Source organism: Aythya ferina (assembly GCF_964211825.1).
Source record: "Aythya ferina genome assembly, chromosome: 3".
Lineage (NCBI taxonomy): Eukaryota > Metazoa > Chordata > Aves > Anseriformes > Anatidae > Aythya > Aythya ferina.
In genome coordinates this window covers 15,523,332-15,536,102 of record NC_140298.1, presented here as the reverse complement: position 1 = coordinate 15,536,102, position 12,771 = coordinate 15,523,332, and the positions used below count along the sequence as shown (strand labels likewise).

At 45.3% G+C, this 12,771-nt stretch overlaps 1 protein-coding gene across 33 annotated transcripts in view; it reads right to left on the bottom strand.

Annotated features, from left to right (window-relative positions):
• The window catches only part of NRXN1 (neurexin 1), a 723,656-nt gene that overhangs the window by 273,882 nt on the left and 437,003 nt on the right, over nt 1-12,771 (bottom strand). For 2 of the 33 annotated variants that reach the window (XM_084513041.1, XM_084513042.1), the window contains exon 1: nt 10,328-11,322. The exons of 29 other annotated variants lie outside the window; for them this stretch is intronic. In XM_084513041.1, the coding sequence (XP_084369167.1) occupies nt 10,328-10,568 (241 nt within the window). In that variant the 5' untranslated portion in view covers nt 10,569-11,322. Of the gene's footprint in view, nt 1-10,327; nt 11,326-12,771 lie in introns of those variants that run through there. 2 more of the 33 variants (XM_084513040.1, XM_084513039.1) reach the window with 2 other exon arrangements.

The window sequence follows — 12,771 nt, the reverse complement described above, 5'->3', positions numbered from 1 at the left end:
GGAAAATAAAGATTCACAGCATTTCTAATTTTGTAGAATCAACATTACTATTTGAGAGAAGCTCTGGATGCCAGGGCTGGTGCACATACCCCAGATCGACATAAAATCCACAGCAAGGCAAACCAGCCTGAAAAAAAACATGGGATTGGCCCTGGACAGGAGATCCAGTATGTTCTCATCAACTGGGACACTGGGATTTTAGGATGTATCCATTTAGATACAGTCAAAGTGGCTAATCTCACATCTGTTGTTTTGTCACAACTCCTAAACCTCTCTCTGTGGACACTGAATATCCAAACTCAAAATAACAGCATGATTCACATCATACTCATATGTTTTCTGTAAATGTGGCGATTCATTATTTTCACTGAAAGTTCCCTTATAATTCTTGTCTTGTGAAATATAGTGAAAACAACCACTAACAGCATTAAACCAATTTTAAAAACTCATGAGTTTGCATAGTTATCTTCACTACTTAAAAAAAAAAACACATTGCTTAAAAAAAAAACACATAGCTTAAAAAAAAACACATTGCTTTGGTGGAGAGCAACCACATCAGAAGTACAACATGCATGAGGGACATCAGATCAGACAGAGGCACAGTAGATCAAATTATGCAGATGAAATTCTGTGTTTGAACTCAATAAGAACAAATCGGGCCCAGGCCAACAATAAGAAGCGGTATCTTCTCTAGCCTTTAATTCCTTCACATCTCCTCATCTCCACTGGACAGTGAGGAGGAGCCCATGGACTTTTCTTCCCATCTCCTACTTACTTCGCAGGGCTCTCTAGAGCTGTTTTGACTGAGAAAGTCAGCCAAAACAAGTGATTCACTCTCAGCAGGTTTGCTGATGGCACCAAGCTGCATGGTGCAGTTCACATGCTGGAGGGAAAGGATGTCATCCAGATGGACCTTGACAGGCTTGTGTGAACCTCATGAAGTTCAACAAGGCCAAGTGCAATCTCCTGCACCTGGGTCAGGGCAATCCCAAGTACAAATGCAGGACATGTGGAGAGCAGCTCTGAGAAGGACATGGGTGTGTTGGTTGATGAGCTCAACAGGAGGTGGCAACGTGTGCCCACAGCCCAGAAGGTGGCTGGTATTCTGGGATGCATCAAAACAAGTGTAGCTAGCAAGCTGAGGGAAGTGATTGTCCCTCTCTACTCTGCTCTCATGAGATCCCATCTGGAGTACTGCATTCAGTACTGGTGCCTCCAGCATAAGAAAGACATGGACCTATTAGAGCAAGTCCAGAGGAGGGCCACAAGGATGGTCAGAGGGCTGGAACAGCTCTCTTTTGAAAAGAGGGTGAGGGAGTTGGGGTTCTTTAGCCTGGAGAAGAGAAGGCTCTGGGCCCCTTCTAGGGGCCTTCCAGTACCTAAAAGGGGTCTACAAGAAAGCTGGAAAGGGAATCTTTATCAGGGATTGTATTGATAGGACAAGAAGTAATGACTTTAAACAAAAAGAAGCTATATTTCGATTAGATATAAGGAAGAAATTCTTTATTATGAGAGTGGTGAAGCACTGGAACAGGTTGCCCAAAGAAACTGGGAATGCCCCATCCCTGGAGATGTTTAAGGGCAGATTGAATGGGGTTTTGAGCAACCTAGTCTAGAGGAAGGTACCCCTGCACACGGCAGGGAGGTTGGAATCTCTTGGTCCTTTCCAAACCAAACCATTCTATGATTCTGTGACTATAACTGACTCCTCTTCATGGTAGACAAGGTTTCTCCTTTTTTTCTTTCTTTTGTTTTTTTTTCTCCAAGTCTTGTCATTAATTGTAGGTGAGTTGAAGGAATAACATAAACGATGCCCAGAGAAGACCTAAGTCAATTTCAGATACGCAGAGATAAAAGAACATATTTAGAACATAGTCAACTTGCTTTAGAAGCATGTTGGTTTTTTTTTTTTTCTGTTCTTTTTTTTTGTTTGTTTGTTTTGTTTTTCCTCCAGATACAGCTGTAGTAAAAGATAGCTAAGGAAAGAATTAACACTTCTCTCATTTCTGTGTAGGTGTCTAAGTGCATCCCCCACTAAGACCCCAAAATAGCAGAATGATCTGGGCAAATCTTTTATTTCTTAGCCCTCCATTTCTCCATGTTTCTGTAACAAGCCCTCAAGTAAAACACCTAACTATGTATTTAAAAGGAAGATACGTCAATGTGCCATTTACGGTTCAAATATATGAAATAATAGACTATGCTTATTCCTCAGAGGCAAACCTTGCCTCAACTTGTCTTCTGAGATTCAGGATCACAGATGCCATGTATCTATTGTATCAGTACGTTTTTCTTATCCTACCTAGACTGCACAAGCCATTCACACCCTTCAACGGGGCTATTTTTGTGGATTTGGAAAGATTAGTCTTTGCAGAAGTAGTTTTGTGCTTATGAAAATTCAGAACTGCTGTTTTCTATGGTGATTTGGTGATTCACTGATGGTGGGTCCATAGCAGAGACAGTGACTGCTCCTAAGAATGACATCCTCCCCACCAGTTTATTCTAGCTCTGCAGAGTGACTTGCAGCAACACCACTTCTCTCCTCCTCCTTTCCCAGTTTATTTTCACTAGGTATTTTTTTCTGTCAATTAACAGGGAAGAGAATAATTAATTATATTGTTCTGACCAATTACGTCTATGGTTAATGACTTTTGTTACTGAACATTTTTCAACATTTTCAACTGTTAGAGAAATTTTCATTTTTTCAACTTACTACTGTGGAGCATATTCTCATTATAAGGAAATGTCTGTGATATATATATATGTGTGCATACAGATGCTTGCACACAAATGCATAACAAAGTTATGAGAAAGAGTGATAAAAATTACTTTGGGCCATCCATATTGCTATTAGTAAACAAAGAAAAAGTGTAAATGATGATAAATACTTGGCCTCTCTTCTTTATGTTAGTTACTTTTAACTTTATAGAGCAGTGTCGTTATTTATAATACATTTTCTTTCATCAAATCAGATTGTTCCATTACACTTATAATCACAGCTACATTCACAAGTCAACTTATTATCACAGCAAGATCTATCAGCTCTGCCTACACTGTATTTACAAACTAGAAAGGAAGTTGTTAGCTTAGAAAAAAAATGCTACAGATACTGTGGCAGACCTGAGGACATCAAACTTAATAATAGAAAGATAAATTAACTGATACTGGGGAAAGACAAGAAAGAGGTCAACAATGTCATCTTGATTATTTGAAGAGGTTAAGAACTATTGCAAGCTTTGACCATGAAGACAAAAAATGAACTTCAATAAACTAACCTATATGATATACAGAAAATAAAATGATCAAGCATGTTGTCCTATGGTTAGACATTGTAATGACCATCTGTGTGAGAAAACTGATAAAATATTAGGACTATAGAATTGTTTGCCCTTACTCATGCTGGGCATAAGAGTCTAATATCAGAGTTTAGTCTAGAGAGTTTTCCCTGGATTAAAATGAAGAGACAGAAATTTCCCTTAAAGCCAACACAACCCCTTGCTATCAGTAAAAATCCATCTTTGAAAATTAGAAGCAGCGGGAAGTACACTGTATAGAATGCTAAATTAATTTCTTCTGATAACTTATTTCAAACAGTATTTGATTAAAAGACAATGAAACATGCTTTAAATCTAGAAAAACATGGTTACCACAGGCTGAAGCAAAAGTGTTATTACTGATAAGGGACAACAGAGTGTTGTTATTTATTTAGGTTTTGTAAAAGCACCCCAGTCAATCAATAGCTCTGCATGTACTGAGGCAGCAGGGCTTGTATGAAGATGCTTATCAGAAATCCATGAGCAACATTCCACTTTTGATTATAGTACTTCAGACTGTCCACAATACTGCTTAAGACTGTATGCCTCTTTGACAAGCCATATTGACAGAAATAATAATATAGAAACCACGCTTCCTAATTTGCATATCTAACTGCACAGCAAATTAACCACTATGCTAACTGAAATTGCTTTGTTATTCATTTTATTCCAATTGATGCTAATACTTTGGCAGTTGATGTGGATAATAACTGATGGAGCATATTGAAAATTTTGTTATAAAATCTGTATAATTTAAAGACCTGGAGGAAGCTGCTATGCTTTACAGCCTTAAAGTGGAAATGCCTCAGTTATACATACGTGCTCATAGCAGAAGAACTAGTAGCTATTTGGAAACTCATGAATGAAAAGGAGATATAAAATAAGAAGACTGATATACAAACAGATTTTATATATATATATACATATATATATATATATAAAAGAAAAAGATCTAAAAACAAAGCAATTGAGACATGACAATGAGACTTTTTCACTTCTACCTCTAATATCACGTTGTGTAACAATGCTTGAACATCTGGAAACATTTACATTTGATGTTTAAACAAAATATAACCCTTTTCTGCCACATAAGTGCATTCTAAATGAGAAATGTTGTTTCATTTAAACTAATCTTAAAATATTTATTTTATTATCATTATATTCAGAAATAGCAATTCCAGCATATGAAAAATAGAAAGTAATAGGCCATAAAGTATTTTACCTATACCAATAAGTCTTTCTTTACAGTGTTTTGTTTTTGTTTTTAACACAGATACTTCCATATGCACATTTTTCAAAGTTGTTTTCATTATATTCTTCATTATGGTAGCATAAATGATTTTACTGCAGTGTTGCTATTCTTACTTAGTGAAAGCTCCTGGGGAGTTCATTTGGCATCTTCACTGAACAAGAGCCGCCTGATCCAGCCCACAGAGCGACACGCTGGTAAGGGTGAGCTTGTTAGGACTCTGCTACAGAAGTTTCTCTAAACGGACATAATTTGGATGCATCCAGTGCATGCGAACCTCAGCCACAATGGCAAAGCAGAGACTGGAGGAAGTAGGCTTAGTTTAGAGTGTGAGGCCTTCCTGTATGCCTGTGCTCCTACATCAGGTTCTAGGTAAGAAAGACTGGGGGAGGGAATGTGTTATGGTAACACACAATCCCTCTGATCCACATCAGCTGTTATCTCTGAGACTCCACTGCTAACTTTATTTTTTTCCCCATGACCTCATTTTCCACATACTTTCAAACTCTTCTTCCTGCTCAGGAACTTTGTTGCTAAAACATTTTTTCACTCAATCTGCTTGACAGCTTAAATCCCTCTATTTTTTGCACCACAAAGGACGCTAGCACCTCCCAGTCCCAAACTCCCACTTTCTTAACACCTGCCACCAGTACCCTATTCATTCCACTTCAGACACCCTCCGCTCCTCCTAAACCATTTGCCTATATCTTTGTCATTAACCTCAACCAGCTGGATACACTCTGGCCTCGTGCTAATCCAGGTACTTAGATGAACCATGCCTACACATAATGCTCACCAATATTTGTTCTGCCTGTGAACACAAAGATCCCATTCCCTCCCCATTTTTGCATTTTCTTTCCAAGCACATGGACATGCAAATTTCATTAGTTACCTCCTGGGTCCTGCTCTGGCAGATTTGGGAAAAACAAACAAACAAAACAAAACAAGCAAACAAACAAAAAAAAAAACCTACTTTCATTTCTTAGAAAAACACCTGCACAAGAACCTCAGAGTAGAGAGAGAAGAAATAACAGAAAAACAGCCATACACTACTTGACACTCAGTAACTGAATGAGAAGTTGGGGTACAGTAAAAGGCCCAGTCCAGTAGAGAAAAAAGAGGTTTTTGCAGGAAGGAAGGGGTGAATGAGGATGGTGACAGGGCTGCTCTTGGCTTGGACTGGCGCACGCTTCGTTGGGTTAGAAACTGGCTGGATAGCCGGGCCCAAAGAGTCGTGGTGAATGGAGCCAAGTCCAGTTGGAGGCCAGTCACTAGTGGCGTCCCCCAGGGCTCGGTGCTGGGGCCGGTCCTCTTTAATATCTTCATCGATGATCTGGACGAGGGCATCGAGTGCACCCTCAGTAAGTTCGCAGATGACACCAAGCTAGGTGCGTGTGTCGATCTGCTTGAGGGTAGGAAAGCTCTGCAGGAGGATCTGGATAGGCTGCACCGATGGGCTGAGGTCAACTGCATGAAGTTTAACAAGGCCAAGTGCCGGGTCCTGCACCTGGGGCGCAATAACCCCAAGCAGAGCTACAGGCTGGGAGAGGAATGGTTGGAAAGCTGCCAGGCAGAGAAGGACCTGGGAGTGATGGTGGACAGTCGGCTGAATATGAGCCAGCAGTGTGCTCAGGTGGCCAAGAAGGCCAACGGCATCCTGGCTTGTATTAGGAACAGCGTGACCAGCAGGGCTAGGGAGGTGATCCTCCCCCTGTACTCAGCTCTGGTGAGGCCGCACCTCGAGTACTGTGTTCAGTTTTGGGCCCCTCGCTACAAGAAGGACATTGAGGTGCTTGAGCGGGTGCAGAGAAGGGCGACGAAGCTGGTGAGGGGCCTGGAGAACAAGTCCTACGAGGAGCGGCTGAGGGAGCTGGGCTTGTTCAGCCTGGAGAAGAGGAGGCTCAGGGGTGACCTTATTGCTCTTTACAGATACCTTAAAGGAGGCTGTAGAGAGGTGGGGGTTGGCCTGTTCTCCCACGTGCCTGGTGACAGGACGAGGGGGAATGGGCTTAAGTTGAGCCAGGGGAGTTTTAGGTTAGATGTTAGGAAGAACTTCTTTACAGAAAGGGTTGTGAGGCATTGGAACAGGCTGCCCAGGGAAGTGGTGGAGTCACCATCCCTGGAAGTCTTCAAAAGACGCTTAGATGTAGAGCTTAGGGATATGGTTTAGTGGAGGGCTGTTAGCGTTAGGTTGGAGGTTGGACTCGATGACCTTGAGGTCTCTTCCAACCTAGAAAATTCTGTAAACGTTTTACTCATTCAATGTGCAATATTCACTCCACACAATCTATCATATTGGTGGACTCTCAAAGAAACTACCTTTCTTGTTTAAAGTTACTGTGCAAGCTGCAATCACTTTCCTTTCATGTGGACTTTGATACGTATAGTCCATGTTTTTACAATCTAGTGGCACTGCAGTGAGAGCTACTCTACCTACTCAAAAAATAAAATAATTTTTTTAAAAGTTTGCATGGTAGATATAGCTATATCAAAAGTGATAACCTTTCTCTCAGACGGAGCAAGGAGACATGAACACAAGTCACCAAATGCCCCACATGCTGCAGAGACCACTGGTAAGCACTGAGCAGCCCAGGACTTACATTTGTGAACATTATTCTCTTACTTCTCTGCATTTCTCTTTATGTTGCTGATGTCATGACCCAGAAAATTACTTTCTTATTTCTTCCTGTGGTTAAACTCTTGACTCCTTCAGCCATATGCCACCTTTCCAAGTTTAATGTGAGTCAGAAAGCTAAGTTAAAAAAAAAATCATTCGGTCAAGCTTGAAAGATGTTTAATTTTAATATGTTAAAAGATTGTGTGCTGATTAACTTTTTTTTTTTTTTTTTTTTTTTTTTTTTTTAAATAGGGTGAACTAATTGCTTGGTTGGAATTCTGTTTGTGTCTCTGTGAGACACAATACTGACAACTTAAACCACATGAGATCATACTACTAAGCAAAATCCAAGTAAAATTACCTGAAGAAAGTGTTAGCAGCACGATTGTGGTCTGGTTTGTTGAAAGAAGTGGCAAGAATCCAACCATGCAGGGCTTTTGGCTTTGCTTATACTATTAGCTGGAAATGGGCTGGCTGAAGGAAAACTGAAAGAATAAAAAATCAAAGCAAAGCTGAGAGGATGGGGGTGGTAGGGCCAGCTGGTGCCACGGTTAGAGGAGGAAGGTGTGGATGTCTGAGGACTGTAATGACATTTATTGAATGGATGGGAAAAGTGATTTTTTCTCCTTCCTTTGACACCACTGACTCACAATATTAGAGTGCAATGCTTTCAGGGCATCGACTAATTGACCTACCCTAAAACATCTTTTCAACTTTTAACAGGTATGATGCTACAGAAAACTGCCAAAGTAACAAAAAGGCAGGTATGAGGTCACCACAAAGACTGCAGCCTTTATGTAAAGGAAAAATGGAAGAAATGCAAAATGGAAAAATTGCAAAACTGAATGGAGCTAATGCTGAAGCCCAGCCAATGCAGGATACAAGTCTGAGAGTCAAATTCTCACTCTCACCACACTTAAACCTTCAGGGACACTGCAGAACTGCCCTTTGATGCCAGGGTAAGGAATAAGCATCCACGTCACCCAGCCCTCTCCGACTGATGTTTAGAGATGTAGGGATGGGCTCCACAGGAGCTGTGTCCAACCCTGCTCAGCCAAGAAGACAAATGTTCCTGTTAGACTTGTAGAAGCAAATGGGAGCAGCTCTTTGAAGAATTAATAATGAAATGAATGAGATGTTTTAAAACACCACCCAGTTGTAGAGCTTCTGATAAATAAAGAAAAAACAAGGACTTTTAAAGTTACACTCTGAAAACACTCTGGAATACCTTTTTATGATATGTAACATTTTTCATTTTGTAAAATCAGTTACTTAACTTCTGGAGAGGCTCCTAGGCTTCCCTATGAAGCCCTTAACTGTCAACTCCACCACTTCACCTTTCATTTTCTTTAGCAAGACTAATTTCCTCCAGGAGGGTTACCTTTTTGCACCACTACCCCTTGACTGGGTCCAAGGTAATGTTTTTTAAAAATAGCAAAAGGTGTGATTTTAAAATGCTTTCTAAAGAATTGGTATTTAAATGATTACATTTGCTTTTTCCCCATATTCTTTTAGCGTCCCCTAGCAAGCCCCTAAACGATATCCCCATATGTCCAGAAATTCAAAGAACAATAAGTATATATGCATATGTACACACATACGTCTCTAATTTTACCCTGTAAGCACATACAATACAGAACATGCAGCATTCTCAAGCTTGCACTGCCTGAATACACTACAGTGGAGAGTGATGGCCTAAATTTTTTTTTTTTTTTTTGCATTACACCAGACATCTAACTTCTTTCTTAATTAGCAAAATGCTTAAGAAAAGTCATTTCTGTCCACTTTGCCTTTTCTAGCAGTTTAGGATTAAGGTGTATTCAACACACACTGGAAATTTTCAGATAAACAATACAAGCATATCCACTAATGTTAGCATTGCTAACCACTGGAAAAAAAAAAAAAAATCCATTACATCCTAACTACCTCGTGCCTGCAACTGGGTCATCTTGCACAGAGATGCAAAGGTTAAGCATACGATCTGGTTTTTACTTTGCAAATCTTGTAAATGACATTGCATGATCGTGCAAATGAAGCAAGGCAAGATGAGAAAATGAAGAAGAATGAAGCTGTATAATCTAATCAGAAGCTAACAAGGGTTTTTCTTTATCTTTTTTTTTTTTTTTTTTTTTTTTTTTCTTCCCTCGGAGACAAAGGGAGGGTTTGGTTTTAAATCCTTAAGGCACAGTCTGGTGTTTAGCTTTCTTTTACAGCTTTTCGTAATGCTGAACATGTTCATATCTGTTTTGCATGTATTTATGTATAGGTTCATGTAAGTATGCATGTGAAAAGAAAAACTGTAACAGTGCTGTTTAAAGGGCACTGAGGCAGCTTCCTGTCACTTCAGAAACTAAGTCCCACAGTACTGTATTTCTGAAGCAAAATGCATTTACACTTCAGAAGCATTTTTATCTCTGTCCCTTTCCTGACCACTACGTTGGGCATTATTTCCCCCCTTCTCAGTGATTAAGCGCTGACTTCTCTCCCGCTCCCCCGTGCAATTAGCTGACCTTTGCTTTTTAGTTCATCGACTTTCCCACCGAGGCAATGAGTCGGAAGGAGCACGATCATCCCCAGCGATGGAGCACCGCACAGGCTCGCTCCCCGCCCCTCGCTCCCCGCCGGGGTCCCTGCCCTGCCCTGCCCCAGCCCTGCCCGGCGCACGGGCGCTTTGCTCGCCTCTGCGCCCCCGGACAGGGGCAGGAGGGAACAGGGGGGGGCGAGGGCTGGTACCTTCGGGCCCCCCCTTCCCCCGGGGGGCAGCGGCTGAAAGAGACGGAGGTGCCTGGGCTGGGCTTTCCAACCCTCTCGCTCTGCAGCCGGGGGGACACGGAGGGGTCCGAGGGGGACAAGAAGGGGTGCCGGGCAGCCCCGGGGAAAGCCCCGGTGCTGGCCGCAGGCTCCTCCGGCAGCATCCTCCGGCCGCCCCCAGCCGGCTGGAGGCCAGCCGAGCCCCCCGCCGGCCCTGCACCGGGAGCAGCGGGATACCCCTAGCTCCCCCCAACACACACCCCCGACCCAGATTGGGGGTTCCTGGCCCTCCGCATCCCTTTGCCTGAGCTCTGCGGGGCGGGAGGAGGTGCGGGGCTAGGGGGGCGCGGCGCGCAGCCCACCGTGCAGGGAAAACCGAGCGGCGCCCGAACCCACCGTGTCCGCCTCGCAAGGAAGCCGGTGACCTGTAGATAGCGATAGGCACTGAATGATGTTTGCTGCTGCCATGGAAATGGTGAATGTGGTGAGCGCCCAAACTGGAGGCGCCCCACGCCACCCCAAGGAGGCCGCTGAGAGTGAGCGGGACTATCCAGAGTAGGGCCAAGCGGCCCCCGGCGCTGCCGCTGCTGCCGCCGGCGGGGCCCGGCTCGGGGCTGCCCCTGAGGAGCCCCCCCATCCTCCGGTGCACGGCGTCCTCGGGAGGAGCAGCAGCCACAGGGAAGGAAGGCAAAGTTTGGGCAGAGGCGCGCTCGCAGCCTCGCGCACGGTGCCGGCGGCAGCTCACCGCACCAGGCGAGCCATGGCTTCCCTTTGGGCTAGCTTATGAGGATCCTTTTCTCCAGGTCTTCTTCTGGCCAAAACAATCCGAGACATAGTCAGAGGCGGAGAATCCAGGCGATTCCGAGCCTTCGCAAAGAGGTGGAAGAGAGGAAAAGCCCCGTGCTCAAACAATCGCTAGTTTCAGCTTTCCCGGGGCTGGTGCTCATTAACAATACTCCACAGTTGCAAACGCTACGAGAGTGCCAAGCATTCCCCCATCCTCAGTAATCCACAGCGTAGCCAATCATGCCACATCGCTGGCTAAGGAAGAAGCAGGGGATGCCACTCCATCAACCAGAGCTGGGAAAGCAGAGAAAAATCAAACTGCTGCTCTTCCCTCCATTCATCTCCAAACTGGTGAGCCCTCTCGGAGCAATCTCTCCCGGCGCGCACACACACTCGCACTCGCACTCACACACGCTCGCACACGCCGCCAGACAATAACGGGGCTGCTCCGGCAATCTCAGTGGTCTGCCTATTGACAGTAATACCCGAGGATGTTTTCAGAGAGAATAGTGCACCCTTATGAAAGAAGCTGGGAAAAAAAAAATAACCATGCTTGCGAAGAGCAGGGCTATGCAAATCTGCAGTCTCCAAACAGCAAATCACCGAAGCTCGGATGCAATGCAGAGGACGAGCCTATGTTAAAGAGGGAGGCTGAGTTCAGCTCCCACACAATCGCACTGCCTCCCTGCCTTTCGGGAGCCGCACAGTGCCAGAACATGGCTCGGGCGGTGCGGCGGACACACGCACGCCCCTCTCCCCAGCCCGCCACCCAGCCGCGCCGGGGAATTAGCAGCACGGCGGGCGCCTTTCCCCTCGTTGGGTAGTTCAGATGTGCCAGTGTCTCGAAAAGCCACTTTCGCCTTAAAAAAAAAAAAAAAAAAAAAAGAACGATTTCGAGTCTGTTAATTGGCCTAAACTTCGCCCATCAGACGTTTCCCCTGTCGATTCGAGCATCGGCTTTGATTATCCGGTAATTACACACATGGCGCCTAACAAAGAGTTACGCTTTTTTTTTTTTTTTTTTTTTATCTTTCCTTCCCTGGCTTACTTACGCGTCTGCCACCCCACCGCAGACGCGGCCACCAACCGGGCTGAAAACGTTTCTGGGCCGCCCCCCCCCGGCTGCAGGGCGGCACCAGCAGCATCGCCCCTGAGCTGCGGGGCCCCGCAGCCGCAGCCTCGCACCGCACCCTCCTGCCCCGAAACCAGGGGGAAGGGGCGTCTCGGCCCCCGCAGCCTAGGGGGTAAGACTACACGGTGCAAAGCCAAGCCCCGCATCGAAGGAGAAGGCATTGCTCTCCTCCCCGGGTCGTGTGTCCCGCGCCCCCCGAGCCGGCGGGAGAGAGGCGCAGCCCCTGCAGTACCGCACCTGGGCACAGCACGGGGTGAGAGCCCCACGCTGCCGGCTCTCCTCTCCCCGCCCTCCGCCGGTTCCAGCCTCCCGTAGATCTTGTGCCATGCCTTCAGCAGCATGAGATCATGGGCGCGGGGTGCGGATGCGTGAAAGGGAGAGGGCGAGCGGTGGGTGTGCAAAAGCCTTTTTATACATTTCGCGTTCGTTTAGAACAAAACCTGCTGCAGTTTGCCGGGGGACTTTCTAATTCACACGGGGATGATCGGAAGTCACAATCCTTACTCAACTGCGTAGGCTTAGGGAAGAACGAGAAAGGAATTTCGCCCCGGCTCTGCTCGGCCCAGGATGTATTGCATCCCCGGAGAGGAGCGAGGAGACGCCCTAAACCATACGTCCTCCACACCACTGCAAAAGCAGCCCCAAAACCCGGTACTGGAGGCTAAGAAACGGCCCCTCCTGCCCTGCCCGCCCCCAGGGCTTTGCACTTTTACAGCCAAGTTTTGCAAAGATGCTAAGATGAATTGCAAAAGATCTTAACGCAAGATGAAAGCACTCAAGCACGGAGGGGAAACCGCATGAGTGAGCGGCGGGGCTGGAGCGGGGCCTTTCCCCGACAGGTCACTGCTAACACAGCGCCAGCCTCCAGGAAAGGGTCCGGTGGGACATGGGCTATCCCCATCCCGGCACCGGACTGCAAAAT